Source organism: Musa acuminata, chromosome BXJ1-9 (assembly GCF_036884655.1).
Source record: "Musa acuminata AAA Group cultivar baxijiao chromosome BXJ1-9, Cavendish_Baxijiao_AAA, whole genome shotgun sequence".
NCBI lineage: Eukaryota > Viridiplantae > Streptophyta > Magnoliopsida > Zingiberales > Musaceae > Musa > Musa acuminata.
This window is the reverse complement of record NC_088335.1, coordinates 14,878,448-14,890,675: the sequence shown is the minus strand read 5'-3', so window position 1 is coordinate 14,890,675 and position 12,228 is coordinate 14,878,448. Positions and strand designations below refer to the sequence as shown.

The following is a 12,228-nucleotide window of genomic DNA, read 5'->3' as shown; positions in this document are numbered from 1 at the left end:
TAAATTTATAGGTATATATCTGAATTTTGGACCGAACTAAAAAGACTTGTTATCCGGTTCGCCTGCCCGCTCGGTGGTCGCATCGATCGGAGGTTCAGAATACGAAACGGGTGACCGTTACAGATTGATTGCTCGATCGGAGGTTAAGAACTAAAATGTCACAGAATTCGACAAGTTGATCACAAGACCGAAGGAATGGGATCGTCAATCGTCGTGGGAGTACTTCCATCGTGTCGTGCCTTCAATTCTTCTTCCGAGTTCGTTCCTTCAACTCTTATTCTATCGATCTAATCATGGTAAAAGCCGCCTTCTCCCCCTCGAACTTTAGTTCAGATCGATCCGATAGAAAAAAGGTTTGCAGACCAAGGATCATCTCCCTTTTTCTTCCGATTCCTCGCCTTCAGGATAGAACTTCTATAGATTGATTGGGGAATGTGCATTTCTGTCGATTGATCGGAGAAGAAAGTTCCCTTTTCTTTCTTTAATTGTAAACTTGTGCCCGCCTCCTGCTGCGCCAGGATATCAAAATCTCTCTGCTGCGGAGTTGGCGAGGTCTGAGGAATCCAAAGTTTTTGATTCCTTGGAATATCTGTGTAGCGGAAAGCTAGGGTTTTGTCTTGTTCCCTTTCTTTATTTTATTATTTTCTGCAGTCGTATTACGTGAAGGTGTTCTTTCTAACCTCCAAACGTAGTAATCTGAGGGAACATCAATACCCAAGCTTCCCTCTGGTAACTACTTTGATTCGCCTCGTGTCCATTTTGTCTTGTCTCGTTTGGAGGGGGATGACATCTTCTTGGTTTAAATTCCGGCATGAAGACCTGCGCCTTACAATGTGGCAGGGCGGCTACGGGCGGAGTGCCACTCTGCCTTCTGGTGGTGAATCCTGTCCAAGACAGCAGGTGTGGGCAATTGCTTGATTATGGATCTATTCTTTTTTTATCTCTTGTTTCTGATGGTGATTTTTATCAATTAGTTGGGGCATCTGTACTGCAGTGATTTTTACGCATACCTAGTTGTTCGTGAACATGTGATCAGAAGCGATCGGGTGCAACTTTTGTTGTCTTTCTTGAACAATTGAGGAAGTGATATTCTATGTGTTGGCTCTCTCATATCTGAAAGTTTATGTTTATTTTGGGGCTTATTCATTCCCAAATCTTGGTCATTAGCTTATATGTGTCTGTTCATAAAAGGTTTCGATTTGTTATAGTTGTTAAATAGGAAGGGGTACAGATTTTTTTTTATGGTTTATTTCCATTGATTTTCCAAGGTAAAGTCAATTCACTGACTGGCTGTCATATTTGAATGTCCTAGACATAACTGAATCTGTTGAATGCTAAAATCACTGGTGTCTTTTCTCTAGCTTATGGTCCTTCCATAGTTGGCACTACTTCTGTTGAGTCACAAACTTAAGTATGCTTGTTTTTAGATCAGTTGCTCTTCTAGTCTAGAATCTTTTATGTTTAAAAAAAATTTGTTAGATAGTCTGCAAAAATGGTGTTCTTGTTAGCAAGGTTCAAGATCTTCTACCATGCCTTTGGATATTATGCAGTTCTATGAAAGGATTAAATACTTCTAGTAGGTGATCTTCCCTTGAGCTTTGAAAGCTCTCTCCAAATCGGTGTTTGACATTTGGATTTAGGAAATGGATAAATTCATCGAGTTCTTAACTTGACCTAGAGGTTGTTTCTTATTCTGATACTTGCAAGTTGTCACTTATGCTTAGATTCTTATCCTAATAATGCTTACATGAAAGAATTATATTTTCTTCTCATTATTTGTGAAATAGTGTTTCTCATCCTTGAATTTAATCTCAAGCAGGAACTGCTGCTGGAGATCAGAGGATGGATACTACAATATGTATTGAAGATCAACTGTCCAAGTTGCATCCATGCTTTCCTGTGCAGACAAGAATTGCTATCGTGGGAGCTGGGCCAAGTGGATTATCAGCTGCCTATGCCCTGGCGAAGCTTGGATATGGTAACGTGACCATATTCGAGAAGTGTCAATCAGTTGCTGGAATGTGTGAATCAGTTGATATTGAAGGTGGAGGATGTTGGACTGACATGTTTTTTCTGTAGCAGATTGGTTTTCCATATGCTTCTTTTGATTAGCAGAAAAAAAAAAAGAGTAATTGTTTAGTTGCTAATGTTCAGGAAAAATTTACGATCTGGGAGGTCAAGTTATTGCTGCAAACAGTGCCCCTGTTATATCTCATTTGGCAAAGGAAGTAGGTGCAGAATTTGAAGAAATGGACGCACACAAGCTTGCTTTTATTGATAGCCGTAGTGGGAAATTCGAAGACATGAAAGTGGCTGATGATTATGCTTCTCTGATCTCCATGACATTGAAATTACAAGTTAAACAGCTTCTTCGCATTTTGTTCCCATTTTGAAATCGTTAAAACATTATTGTGACAGAGAACTTTACTTTTCTTACAGGATGAAGCAACAAGGTCCGGTCATATTGGAATTCATGCATTGAGTGGCATTGCATCTGATTCAACTCTTGATTTTCTGAAGTTGCACGGCCTGAGTTCTTTGCCTAAATCAGTAGCATATGGTTATACTGCATCTGGTTATGGTTTTGTTCAAGACATGCCATATGCTTATATTCAAGAGTTCACTAGGACTTCCATGGCTGGAAAGATTCGGCGTTTTAAAGGAGGATACATGAGCATGTGGCAAAAACTTAGCCAGTCTCTACCCTTTGAAGTCCTGTGTAACACCGAGGTTTTGATGGTCAAGCGAAATATTTCAGGTGTCAGAGTAACTGTCAAGAATGCTGATGATGAGCAAAAACTTATGAAGTTTGATAAAATTATCTTTTCAGGTAATTTGACATTCAAGAATGGAAGGACATACAGGTCTTCATTCCTAACAAGTAAGTAGCTTTGCAACAGCTTGGCATTATTCCTTCATGCCACACATTTAATTTTTGACTAATATCTCTCTGTTCTACAGCCGGGGAAAATGAGGTGGTAGATTTGAATGATCTCGAGAAGCAGCTATTCTGTAAGGTGCGAACAATAGATTACTACACCACCGTTCTCAAGATCAAAGGATTTGAGCATATATCTGTTGGTTTTTATTACTTCGGGGAATTTATGGAGGATCCTGCAACTATTGGACATCCTGTAGCAATGCAAAGATTCTTTGCTGATACAAATATTTTCCTGTTTTGGTCTTATGGAAACTCCAGTAATATCAGGAGTCCAACTGTGACCAGCCTTCTGATTAATGTTGTGAGGACCATGGGAGGAATCATCGAAAAGGTGGTATTGCAGCGCCGGTTCAAATACTTCCCTCACGTTGATAGTGAAGGTCCAATTCGTTAGTCATCTTTAATTATTTCCATGCTCCTTTCTCTTTCACAACTTTAATTTTGTGAGTTCTTTTACAGAGATGAAAAATGGCTTCTTTGAGAAGTTGGAAACACAACTTCAAGGTTTTCAGAATACTTATTATTTGGGAGGGCTGATGGCTTTTGAACTAACAGAACGAAACTCATCTTATGCCATGGCATTGGTCTGTAATTACTTTGCCAGACGTGGTGAGATGCCATTGATTCCATATGTTAAGGTAATTTAAACTGGTTTCCTTGACAGTGAAAATCTTGAGAGACTGCTAGATTGATGTCAAGACATTTTTCCTTTAATTTATATGTTAAATGGTCATCTTATACAGTGAGTTCATTTGTTGCAGAGATTGTTTCCTCTAGTTTCTAGTCAAGAGCCATATTTTCAGAGAGAACTTGGTGAACTTGCAGGCGTAGAATTTCCAGATCTGCCTTCCCTAGATAGTTATTTGAGCTTCTGGGGAACTCATCCAGTCACCGTTAGTAAAACTCTCTATACTTGGATTACTGAGGAAGGTCAAGTTGTGGACCAGAGAACCTACAGTGAACTCCAAGCCAATGCATGTCATATTGCTCAAAATCTGTTAACAAGCAAGAAACCAACTTTCAAACCAGGTGACCGGGTTCTTTTAGTCTACCTCCCTGGTCTGGAATTTATTGATGCCTTTTTTGGGTGCCTCAAAGCAAAAATCGTACCAGTTCCTCTTTTGCCTCCTGATCCACTAAAGAGAGGTGGACAAGCACTTCTCAAGATTCATAACATTTCTAAATTGTGCAACACTGTAGCAATTCTATCCACATCTTCATACCACAGAGCTGTTAGAACAGGCTTTGTGATGAATGTGATATCATTGACAAATAGCAATTCGAGATCTTCAGCTTTTTGGCCTGACCTTCCATGGATCTATACAGATTCATTGATCAAGAAGTATAGAAGTCAGTCTAGGAAACTGAAAGACTTGGAATCTGAAGCCATAAGCTCTGAGTCTCAACCAGATGATATATGCTTTCTGCAATTCACATCAGGTTCGACTGGTGATCCAAAGGGGGTGATGATAACTCATGGAGGGTTAATTCATAATGTCAAAACAATGAGAAGAAAATATAGGAGCACCTCAAAAACTATTTTGGTTAGTTGGCTTCCTCAGTATCATGACATGGGGCTTATAGGTGGCCTTTTTACTGCTCTAGTCAGTGGTGGATCTTCAATTCTTTTCTCACCAATGACATTTATCAGGAATCCTCTTCTGTGGCTTCAAACCATGAGTGACTATCAGGCAACTCACAGTGCAGCTCCTAATTTCGCATTTGAACTGGTAATTAGAAGGTTAGAATCTGATAAAGTAAAGAACCATGCTTATGATCTGTCTTCAGTTGTCTTTCTTATGGTTGCTGCTGAACCAGTGAGGCAGAAAACTCTAAAAAAATTCATTGATATTTCTCGACCATTTGGTCTTTGTCAAGAGATTTTGGCTCCCGGCTATGGTCTGGCTGAGAACTGTGTGTTTGTAAGCTGTGCTTTTGGAGAGGGTAAGCCAGTCCTCATAGATTGGCAGGGTAGAGTCTGCTGTGGCTACGTCAATCCGAATGATTCGGATGTTGACATTACGATCATAGATCCAGAAACTCTCAAAGAGCATGAAGAATTTGGGAAAGAGGGTGAGATATGGATTAGCAGTCCCAGTGCAGGTATAGGGTACTGGGGTGATAAAGATATGAGTCAAAAGACATTCTTTAATGAGCTCGATAACCACAAAGGCAAGAGATACACAAGAACAGGAGACCTGGGGAGAATAATTGATGGGAAGCTTTTCATTACTGGAAGAATAAAGGATTTAATTATTGTTGCTGGAAGAAACATCTACTCTGCCGATGTAGAGAAGACAGTAGAAAGTTCATCCAAAGCCTTACGCCCAGGTTGCTGTGCTGTTATTGGTGTTCCAGAGGAAACGTTGACAGAAAAAGGGATTTCAGTTCCGGAGACTTCTGATCAAGTTGGACTGGTTGTGATTGCCGAGGTTAAGGAGGGAGAATCAGTGAATGAAGAGATTGTTGAGGAAATCAAAGCACGAGTAACAGAAGAACATGGTGTCTCTGTAGCTTCTGTGAAGCTGATTAAGCCTAGAACTATATCAAAAACATCATCCGGAAAGATCCGAAGGTTTGAATGCCTGAAGCAATTCACAGATGACACACTAATTCTAGTAAAAAAGCCCAATATTTCTAAGAAGATTTTATCTCGATCTTTCACCACTGGCAGCTCCATAGAGGGAAGGAGATTACACCTGCCACTGGATAAATCTCCTAATTTTCAACCTCGCAATGCTGGAAAGAATGTTGGTGAAATAATCAATTTTCTGAAAAGACTTGTAGCAGAGCAAACTGGGTTAGAAGTTGAGAAGATATCTGCTACTGAAAGCCTTGTTTCATACGGTATTGATTCAATTGGAGTGGTTAGAGCAGCACAGAAACTCTCAGATTATCTTGGTGTTCCTGTTGGAGCAGTAGACATTTTCACTGCAACTTGCATTTCAGATTTAGCAAGCTTTTCAGGAAATCTTCTTCTTGAGTCTCAGCCCGGGTCCATGACAACTACTTCTTACCTTCCAGAGGTTGAAGCAGAATTCCTCGGGCACGATATTAATCCATCAACAATTTGGAAACTGACTATATGGTTGCTACAACTTTTGGCCATCACTTATATTTCTTTTATCCTCGTTTTTCCTGCTTATGTTTCAAGCTCCATGTTCATGAAGTTGCATCCTCTTATTCTGATCGAGGAAATGTCATTCGCATCTTCTCTTATTTCTCTTGTCCTGGCACCTCTTGCCTGGATTTCCTACATCTTCCTCACCTGCCTTTTCCTCTCCCTGTTTGGAAACTCGTTCTTACAGCTTAACTATGTTCTCACCCCAGAGGTCTCCATCTGGTCCGTTGATTTTGTAAAGTGGTGGGCACTTAGCAAGGCTCAAGAACTGGCCGCAAAATTCTTGGCTGTATACCTCAGAGGGACAGCATTCTTGAATCATTGGTACAGGATGCAAGGAGCTCGGATAGGATCATCTGTTCTAATCGACACCGTTGACATTACAGACCCCTTTTTGGTGTCATTTGGAGAAGCATCTGTGATAGCGGAAGGTGTAATGATTCAAAGCCATGAAGTGAAGAATGGAGTATTGAGCTTTCACTCGGTCCAAGTTGGCCGGAATTCCACAATCGGCCCCTATGCCATACTTGAGAAAGGAAGTGTAGTGGGAGATGGTGCAGAGGTTCGGCCTCTACAAAAGGTTGAGGGTGTAAATCCTATAATCAGATCAGAGAAAGCCTCTAAACTTTGCAAGGTATTCTACATCTATTTTGTTTCCATTCTTGTTTTGGATGTTATCAAAATTAGGCATGCTCTATAAGCAAACTGATAATTTTTAGTGTGTTACTACATATTGAAGTATTCTCTCTCTCTCTCTATCTCTTTTTTTCTTTTATTTTGCAGAAAGAATTAGACGAAGAGATTCCAAAGACTTTGGTAACACTTTATCACCTTCTGGGAATCTATGCAGTCGGTTTCCTTAGTTCCTTCTCTGGTGCCATTGTTTATTTGTCATACGTATACCTCACCAGAACCTCGTTTCTGCTGCATTATTTCATGTTGGCATGCGTTGCTGGTGCCTTCCATTGGTTGCCGGCTGTTGTGGCAGCATGTGCCTCCATAATTACTGAGATCTCATCCGGTCCAGCAACTTCTGCTTCCTTCCTTGCCCTTGCTTACTTCTGCCATGGTCTAGTCCTCAGCCTCCTCAGCGGTATTCTTAACCGCTGCCTTGCTGGAGATCGAGGAACTCAAAGATCCCACATCAAAACATGGTTTCTCTATCGAGTAAACATCGCCTGCCACCTCAGGTTTGCCAAACTACTGACAGGAACAGAAGCATTTTGCACATATCTACGCCTTTTCGGGGCTAAAGTGGGTCGTCATTGTTCTATCAGAGCCATCAATCCAGTTTGTAGCCCCAGAATGATTTCCATTGGAGATGGCGTCCATCTTGGTGATTTCAGCCGGGTTGTAACTGGATTCTATTCCTCTGATGGTTTTACTTGTGGAGAAATCCAGGTGCAGAAGAACTCGGTAGTTGGAAGCCAAAGCCTCATCCTCTCAGGCTCAAACATCCACGAAGATGTTGTCCTGGGAGCCCTTTCTATTGCACCTGTGGGTTCTGTACTTGAAAGAGGTGGCATCTATATGGGATGTCAGACACCAATCTTGGTCAAAAACACCTTGCATGCTTTAGATGAGAGGATCGAAGAGATGGACGAAAAGTACAAGAAGATCGTTGGTAAACTTGCTGGAAACTTGGCCATAACGACGATGAAAGCCAAATCAAGGTACTTCCATCGGATTGGTGTTGGTGGAAAGGGTGTTCTAAATATCTACCAGGATCTCTCAGGATTGCCGAATCACAGCATCTTCGGGCCAGGCAAGTGTTTCCCGGTAGTAATCCGACATAGCAACAGTCTCAGTGCAGATGATGATGCCAGGATTGATGCACGGGGCGCTGCTTTACGGATTCTGTCAGAAGAAAGTCGTCAAGTACCTCTTCTTGATCTGACCCTGAAAACAGGCAAAGCTTTCTATGCACGCACCATCGAAGACTTCGCCACTTGGCTCTCATGTGGCCTTCCTGCAAGAGAGCAGCAAGTGGAGCGTTGTCCCCACATTCGTGATGCTGTCTGGAGTTCGCTGAGGAACACAAACTCTTACACAGAGCTGCACTACTATACAAACATCTGCAGGCTATTACGCTTTGACAGTGGCGAGGAGATGTATGTCAAGTTCAAACTCCGACCTGTTGATCGTGACATTGGTGAGGTCTCCGGTCACGTTGCTCCGAAGGGTATCCTTCCTCCGGAAACCGGTGCAATCCCAAGGGAAGAGAATGACACCCGTCCGTTGCTCTTCCTCGCCGATGATTTCCGGAGACGAGTAGATTCCTCAGGTCATGTCCGTTATATATTTCAGCTGCAATGCAGGCCAGTTCCATCGGACGGAGAAGAACGTGAATGGGCTCTCGACTGCACCAGGCCATGGGATGAGACGGAGTACCCGTACATGGACATCGGCGAGATCACAATCGATCAGAATCTCACCATGGAAGAATCCGAGAGACTGGAATTCAACCCGTTTCTCCGCTGCAACGAGGTCGATATTATCCGAGCAACCTCGTGCTCCCAAAGTGCATCTATTGATCATGGCCGCTCATTGGTGTACGAGATATGTCAACATCTACGTAACGGCACGCCGCTCCCAATGGCCTGGCGGAGCTTCCTTGAGCAGTCTGGTGCAAAGGTGGACCTTTCTGGTTGTCCAATGGCAGCAACCGCGGCGATGCTGACAAAGGAATTTGGTGACCGCAGAGTGACACTGGCGAGGACTAGGTGTCAAACACTCTGGGCTACCTGTTGTCAGCCACTGCTGCAGACATTGCTGCCTTATTTCGTTCTTGGAATGGTGATCTTCCTGCTGCTCCGTTGGATGCTCATCGTCAAGTCCACTCTGGAGCTACCACTGCATTGGTTGCTGCCGCCATTCTGGGTTGCGTCGGGGATCATGGCCGGACTGATATGTGCCGGAGCCAAGTGGGTGCTGGTGGGGAGGAAGAAGGAAGGAGAAGCGGTGCTGATATGGAGCCGGGTGGTATTCATGGACACGGTGTGGCAGGCGCTAAGGACTGTGGTGGGTGACTACTTCGTGGAGATGATAACCGGATCCGTGTTGTTCGGGGTGTGGATGCAGCTCATGGGGTCGAGCATCGAGGTGGACGACGGGGTCTACGTGGACAGCATGGGGGCAGTGCTGAACCCAGAGATGGTGGAGATCCGGAGGGGTGGGGCTGTGGGGAGGGATGCACTGCTCTTTGGGCATAGCTACGAAGGGGAAGAAGGGAGAGTGAAGTACGGGAAGATTAAGGTTGGGGAGGGCGGGTTTGTAGGAAGCAGGGCTGTGGTCATGCCTGGGGCGAGGGTGGAGAGTGGGGGTTGTCTTGGTGCCCTTTCCTTGGCCATGAAAGGAGAGGTTGTGAAGTCCAGGTGAATGTTGTGCCTCAACAAATAAGTGTTTGGCTTGATGTTAGTCACATCAGGTTGATGTAAGAAATAAGATCCGAATGTTGTGCCTCAACAAATCATATATATCATTTATAGGTTTTTTTTCTCTTATAATTGGATTTCCGATAATTAAAAAAAAATAAATGATAAAGACGAGATTCGAATAGAGTATTTTATAATAAATTATCAAGTTATTTATCATTTAAATTAGTTGACATCTTTTGTTGAGGGGATATGATTATTTTAGTTCGATTAAAAATTTTGAATTTTGATTGGTTTAATCTAAGGATTTTATTTTTACAAGTAAAAGATTTCGTTTGGGTTTTTATTGTTCCGTTATATACAAATGGAAGGTTTTGTTTTTGCTACCAAACTTGTGATTTTTGTTGCTGATCCAATAGAATTTTTGAAAAGTCTTTAATCTTATTGAATTTGATATATAATCTTGGTAGGAACTGTATGAGAATTTGAAGATGAATGAGACGGATGTGGCTTTTGAAATTGGTTGTACTTCTTTTTAGAGGATGACCGTAACCAACGAATGAATTAAAATTCTTGATAAATTAAACTAAAAATAAAATTAATCAGAATTTTATTTCAATTAAGTTATTTAATCTTTTTGGGATAGGTTTAGATGGGAAGTTAATTTCTGAAGAGGACTTGATTTCTAATTTAAGAAGCTAAGACAGGAATTAGTTTATATAAATTATTTTGTGTAAGTTGTCCAACTCTCCCTATTTAATATTGTTTATTTTAATTGTAATGTTTAGACATGATCTAATAATGTTTATATTTATTTTTGCATTTTATAAAATATTAGATGAATTATTCATAGTCTTTTACATTTAGAAACATGATATCTAAGCATGGTTTAATCGTCAAAATTTGAAACCAAATTTGAGTTTTACGATTAAAATAACTTTTTTATATACAGTAAGTTTGAGTCTATTGCATCGAGGTGGGCTCTCAAAGGTTGTATTCTATCTCGATGGTGAGGTAGGAATGAGTCCCTATGGTTATTCTAATTTGACTAAAAAAAATTAAATTATGAGTGGTTTACTCCCGATTTAGTAAAAAAAGATTTATGTGCAAGAATGAGTAAAGGGTTTTATTTTTGCTGAGTCAAGATTTGATTGTTTGAATTGAATGCTAATTTAAAACTAATCAAGATACCTCTTCCATATTATTGTTCGATCAATTTTAATCCATATCAAAACTTCAATAGTAACGAGATCTTACATGATGATACATCTCCGATGTTTAAATTAGTTTTAGAGTCAAATGATTTAGTTTATACTTTTAACTATATTGGAGATATGCATAAGAAGTTTTTTTTTATATTAAGCTTTTAGTATCATTCTCTTATAATATTATGAGGGTTGTGCTCTTTCTTAAACTTAATCATGATTATGATGCATCAAATCCTTAATTCAACATCAATGATCATCGATCGTAGTAATGCCATCTCATGCAACACCAATGACCACGATAGCCATCATTGTATCACCACGATCAACCAATTATCGATAGTAGGTCGTCATCCATAATTAAATAATATTTTTTTATCTTCTGGATTCGACTGTAGTCCTATATGCATATGCAAGGAAAAATACTTTGCTCATTAGCAAGACGAGCAAAAGATATTGTGATGCAAATAAATCACATGGCGGAAGCGCCACATGCCCAAGGATTAATAAAAAATTATAATAATAATTTGATGCCATTACAATAGATTAAATTTTTTTATGATCTAAATTATCATACATCATTCAAATATGGTGTACCACCTTCAAATCAAGATTCAGATCTAAATTATTATATATCAAGAATAAAACGTGTACCACCTTACTAAACATTTCAAATATGGTGAAGTTGTAGTTTTGGACATAAAGAGTGGACCTCCTCTCTTTATATTTTCTATAGTGCCATTATAATTTTTAATGAAATTTGAGACTCATCTACGATCAGATATTAAAAATGTCCTATCATTATATAGAGAAAGATAATTTGAGAGAACACTCACGTTAACGTAATCGTCCAGGATTAGGAATCCTTTTCTATTGACAAATAATCTTAATCAGAATCCTTGTAATATATGTTATCCTAAGCTAGACCACAGATCACTGTTATTTTGGTTGATATAGAACTACTATACAACTATTAACGCAAATTATTGACCCATTAGGAAATTCACGATCTTTATTGACCTTGCACAACCTATATATATATATATATATATATATATATATATATATATATATATATATATATATATATATATATATATATATATATATATATATATACAAAAAAGATTTGAATTGCAGATGGGCCGGCTGGGCCATGTGAGACAAATGGTGTTGGATGAGGGACAGGGAGTGGTCCGTAGTCCCCCACTAACCTGCTGGAGTCCTTTGTGATCATCATTATTTTAGTGATTGATCTTCGAGTGATCATCATCATTTTTCTTTCTCATGGATAAACAAACATCCGCGTTGTGTTAGGTCTGACCCCGGAGAGGGTACCTCGGCGAGGGCGGCCACCCAGTGCCGTCAGCCAATCGTGTCACCGACGTAAGCCGTCGCGTGCATGCCTGACGTAAGTGCCGCTACCCTATCTACTGCTGCCGCGTGTAATCCGCATGCAGCCAAGCTCGAGAGAGTAGTTCTTCCGTAGCATCAAAGTTGTGTATCCAAAGTCCACAAAAACTATTCTGTCTCGAGGAACATGGCAGAAGATTTGCATTCGATGTACCAAATCCAGTCCTCTTCTCG

The 12,228-nt window shown here is 40.5% G+C and overlaps 1 protein-coding gene across 2 annotated transcripts; it reads left to right on the top strand.

Moving 5' to 3' along the window:
• The first annotated feature begins 59 nt into the window (after nucleotides 1–59).
• LOC103998490 (uncharacterized) lies at nucleotides 60–9,557 on the top strand. Of its 2 annotated transcripts, XM_065083350.1 has the most exons (8): nucleotides 60–900; nucleotides 1,820–2,044; nucleotides 2,155–2,357; nucleotides 2,440–2,881; nucleotides 2,962–3,321; nucleotides 3,401–3,579; nucleotides 3,703–6,696; nucleotides 6,846–9,557. In XM_065083350.1, the coding sequence occupies exons 2-8, from the start codon at nucleotides 1,843–1,845 to the stop codon at nucleotides 9,438–9,440; spliced, it is 6,975 nt and encodes a 2,324-aa protein (XP_064939422.1). In that variant the 5' UTR covers nucleotides 60–900; nucleotides 1,820–1,842; the 3' UTR covers nucleotides 9,441–9,557. The 2 variants fall into 2 exon arrangements, with proteins under 2 accessions (XP_064939422.1, XP_064939423.1); XM_065083351.1 differs by lacking the exon at nucleotides 60–900 and having other exon boundaries at nucleotides 1,811–2,044.
• Nucleotides 9,558–12,228: the final 2,671 nt, after the last annotated feature.

Coding starts and splice junctions, on each gene's coding strand:
- LOC103998490 (XM_065083350.1), top strand. CDS start 1,843: ATGGATACTACAATATGTATTGAAGATCAACTGTCCAAGTTGCATCCA. Junction 3,322..3,400: donor CCCTCACGTTGATAGTGAAG/GTCCAATTCGTT, acceptor GTTCTTTTACAG/AGATGAAAAATGGCTTCTTT. Junction 6,697..6,845: donor AAGCCTCTAAACTTTGCAAG/GTATTCTACATC, acceptor TTTATTTTGCAG/AAAGAATTAGACGAAGAGAT.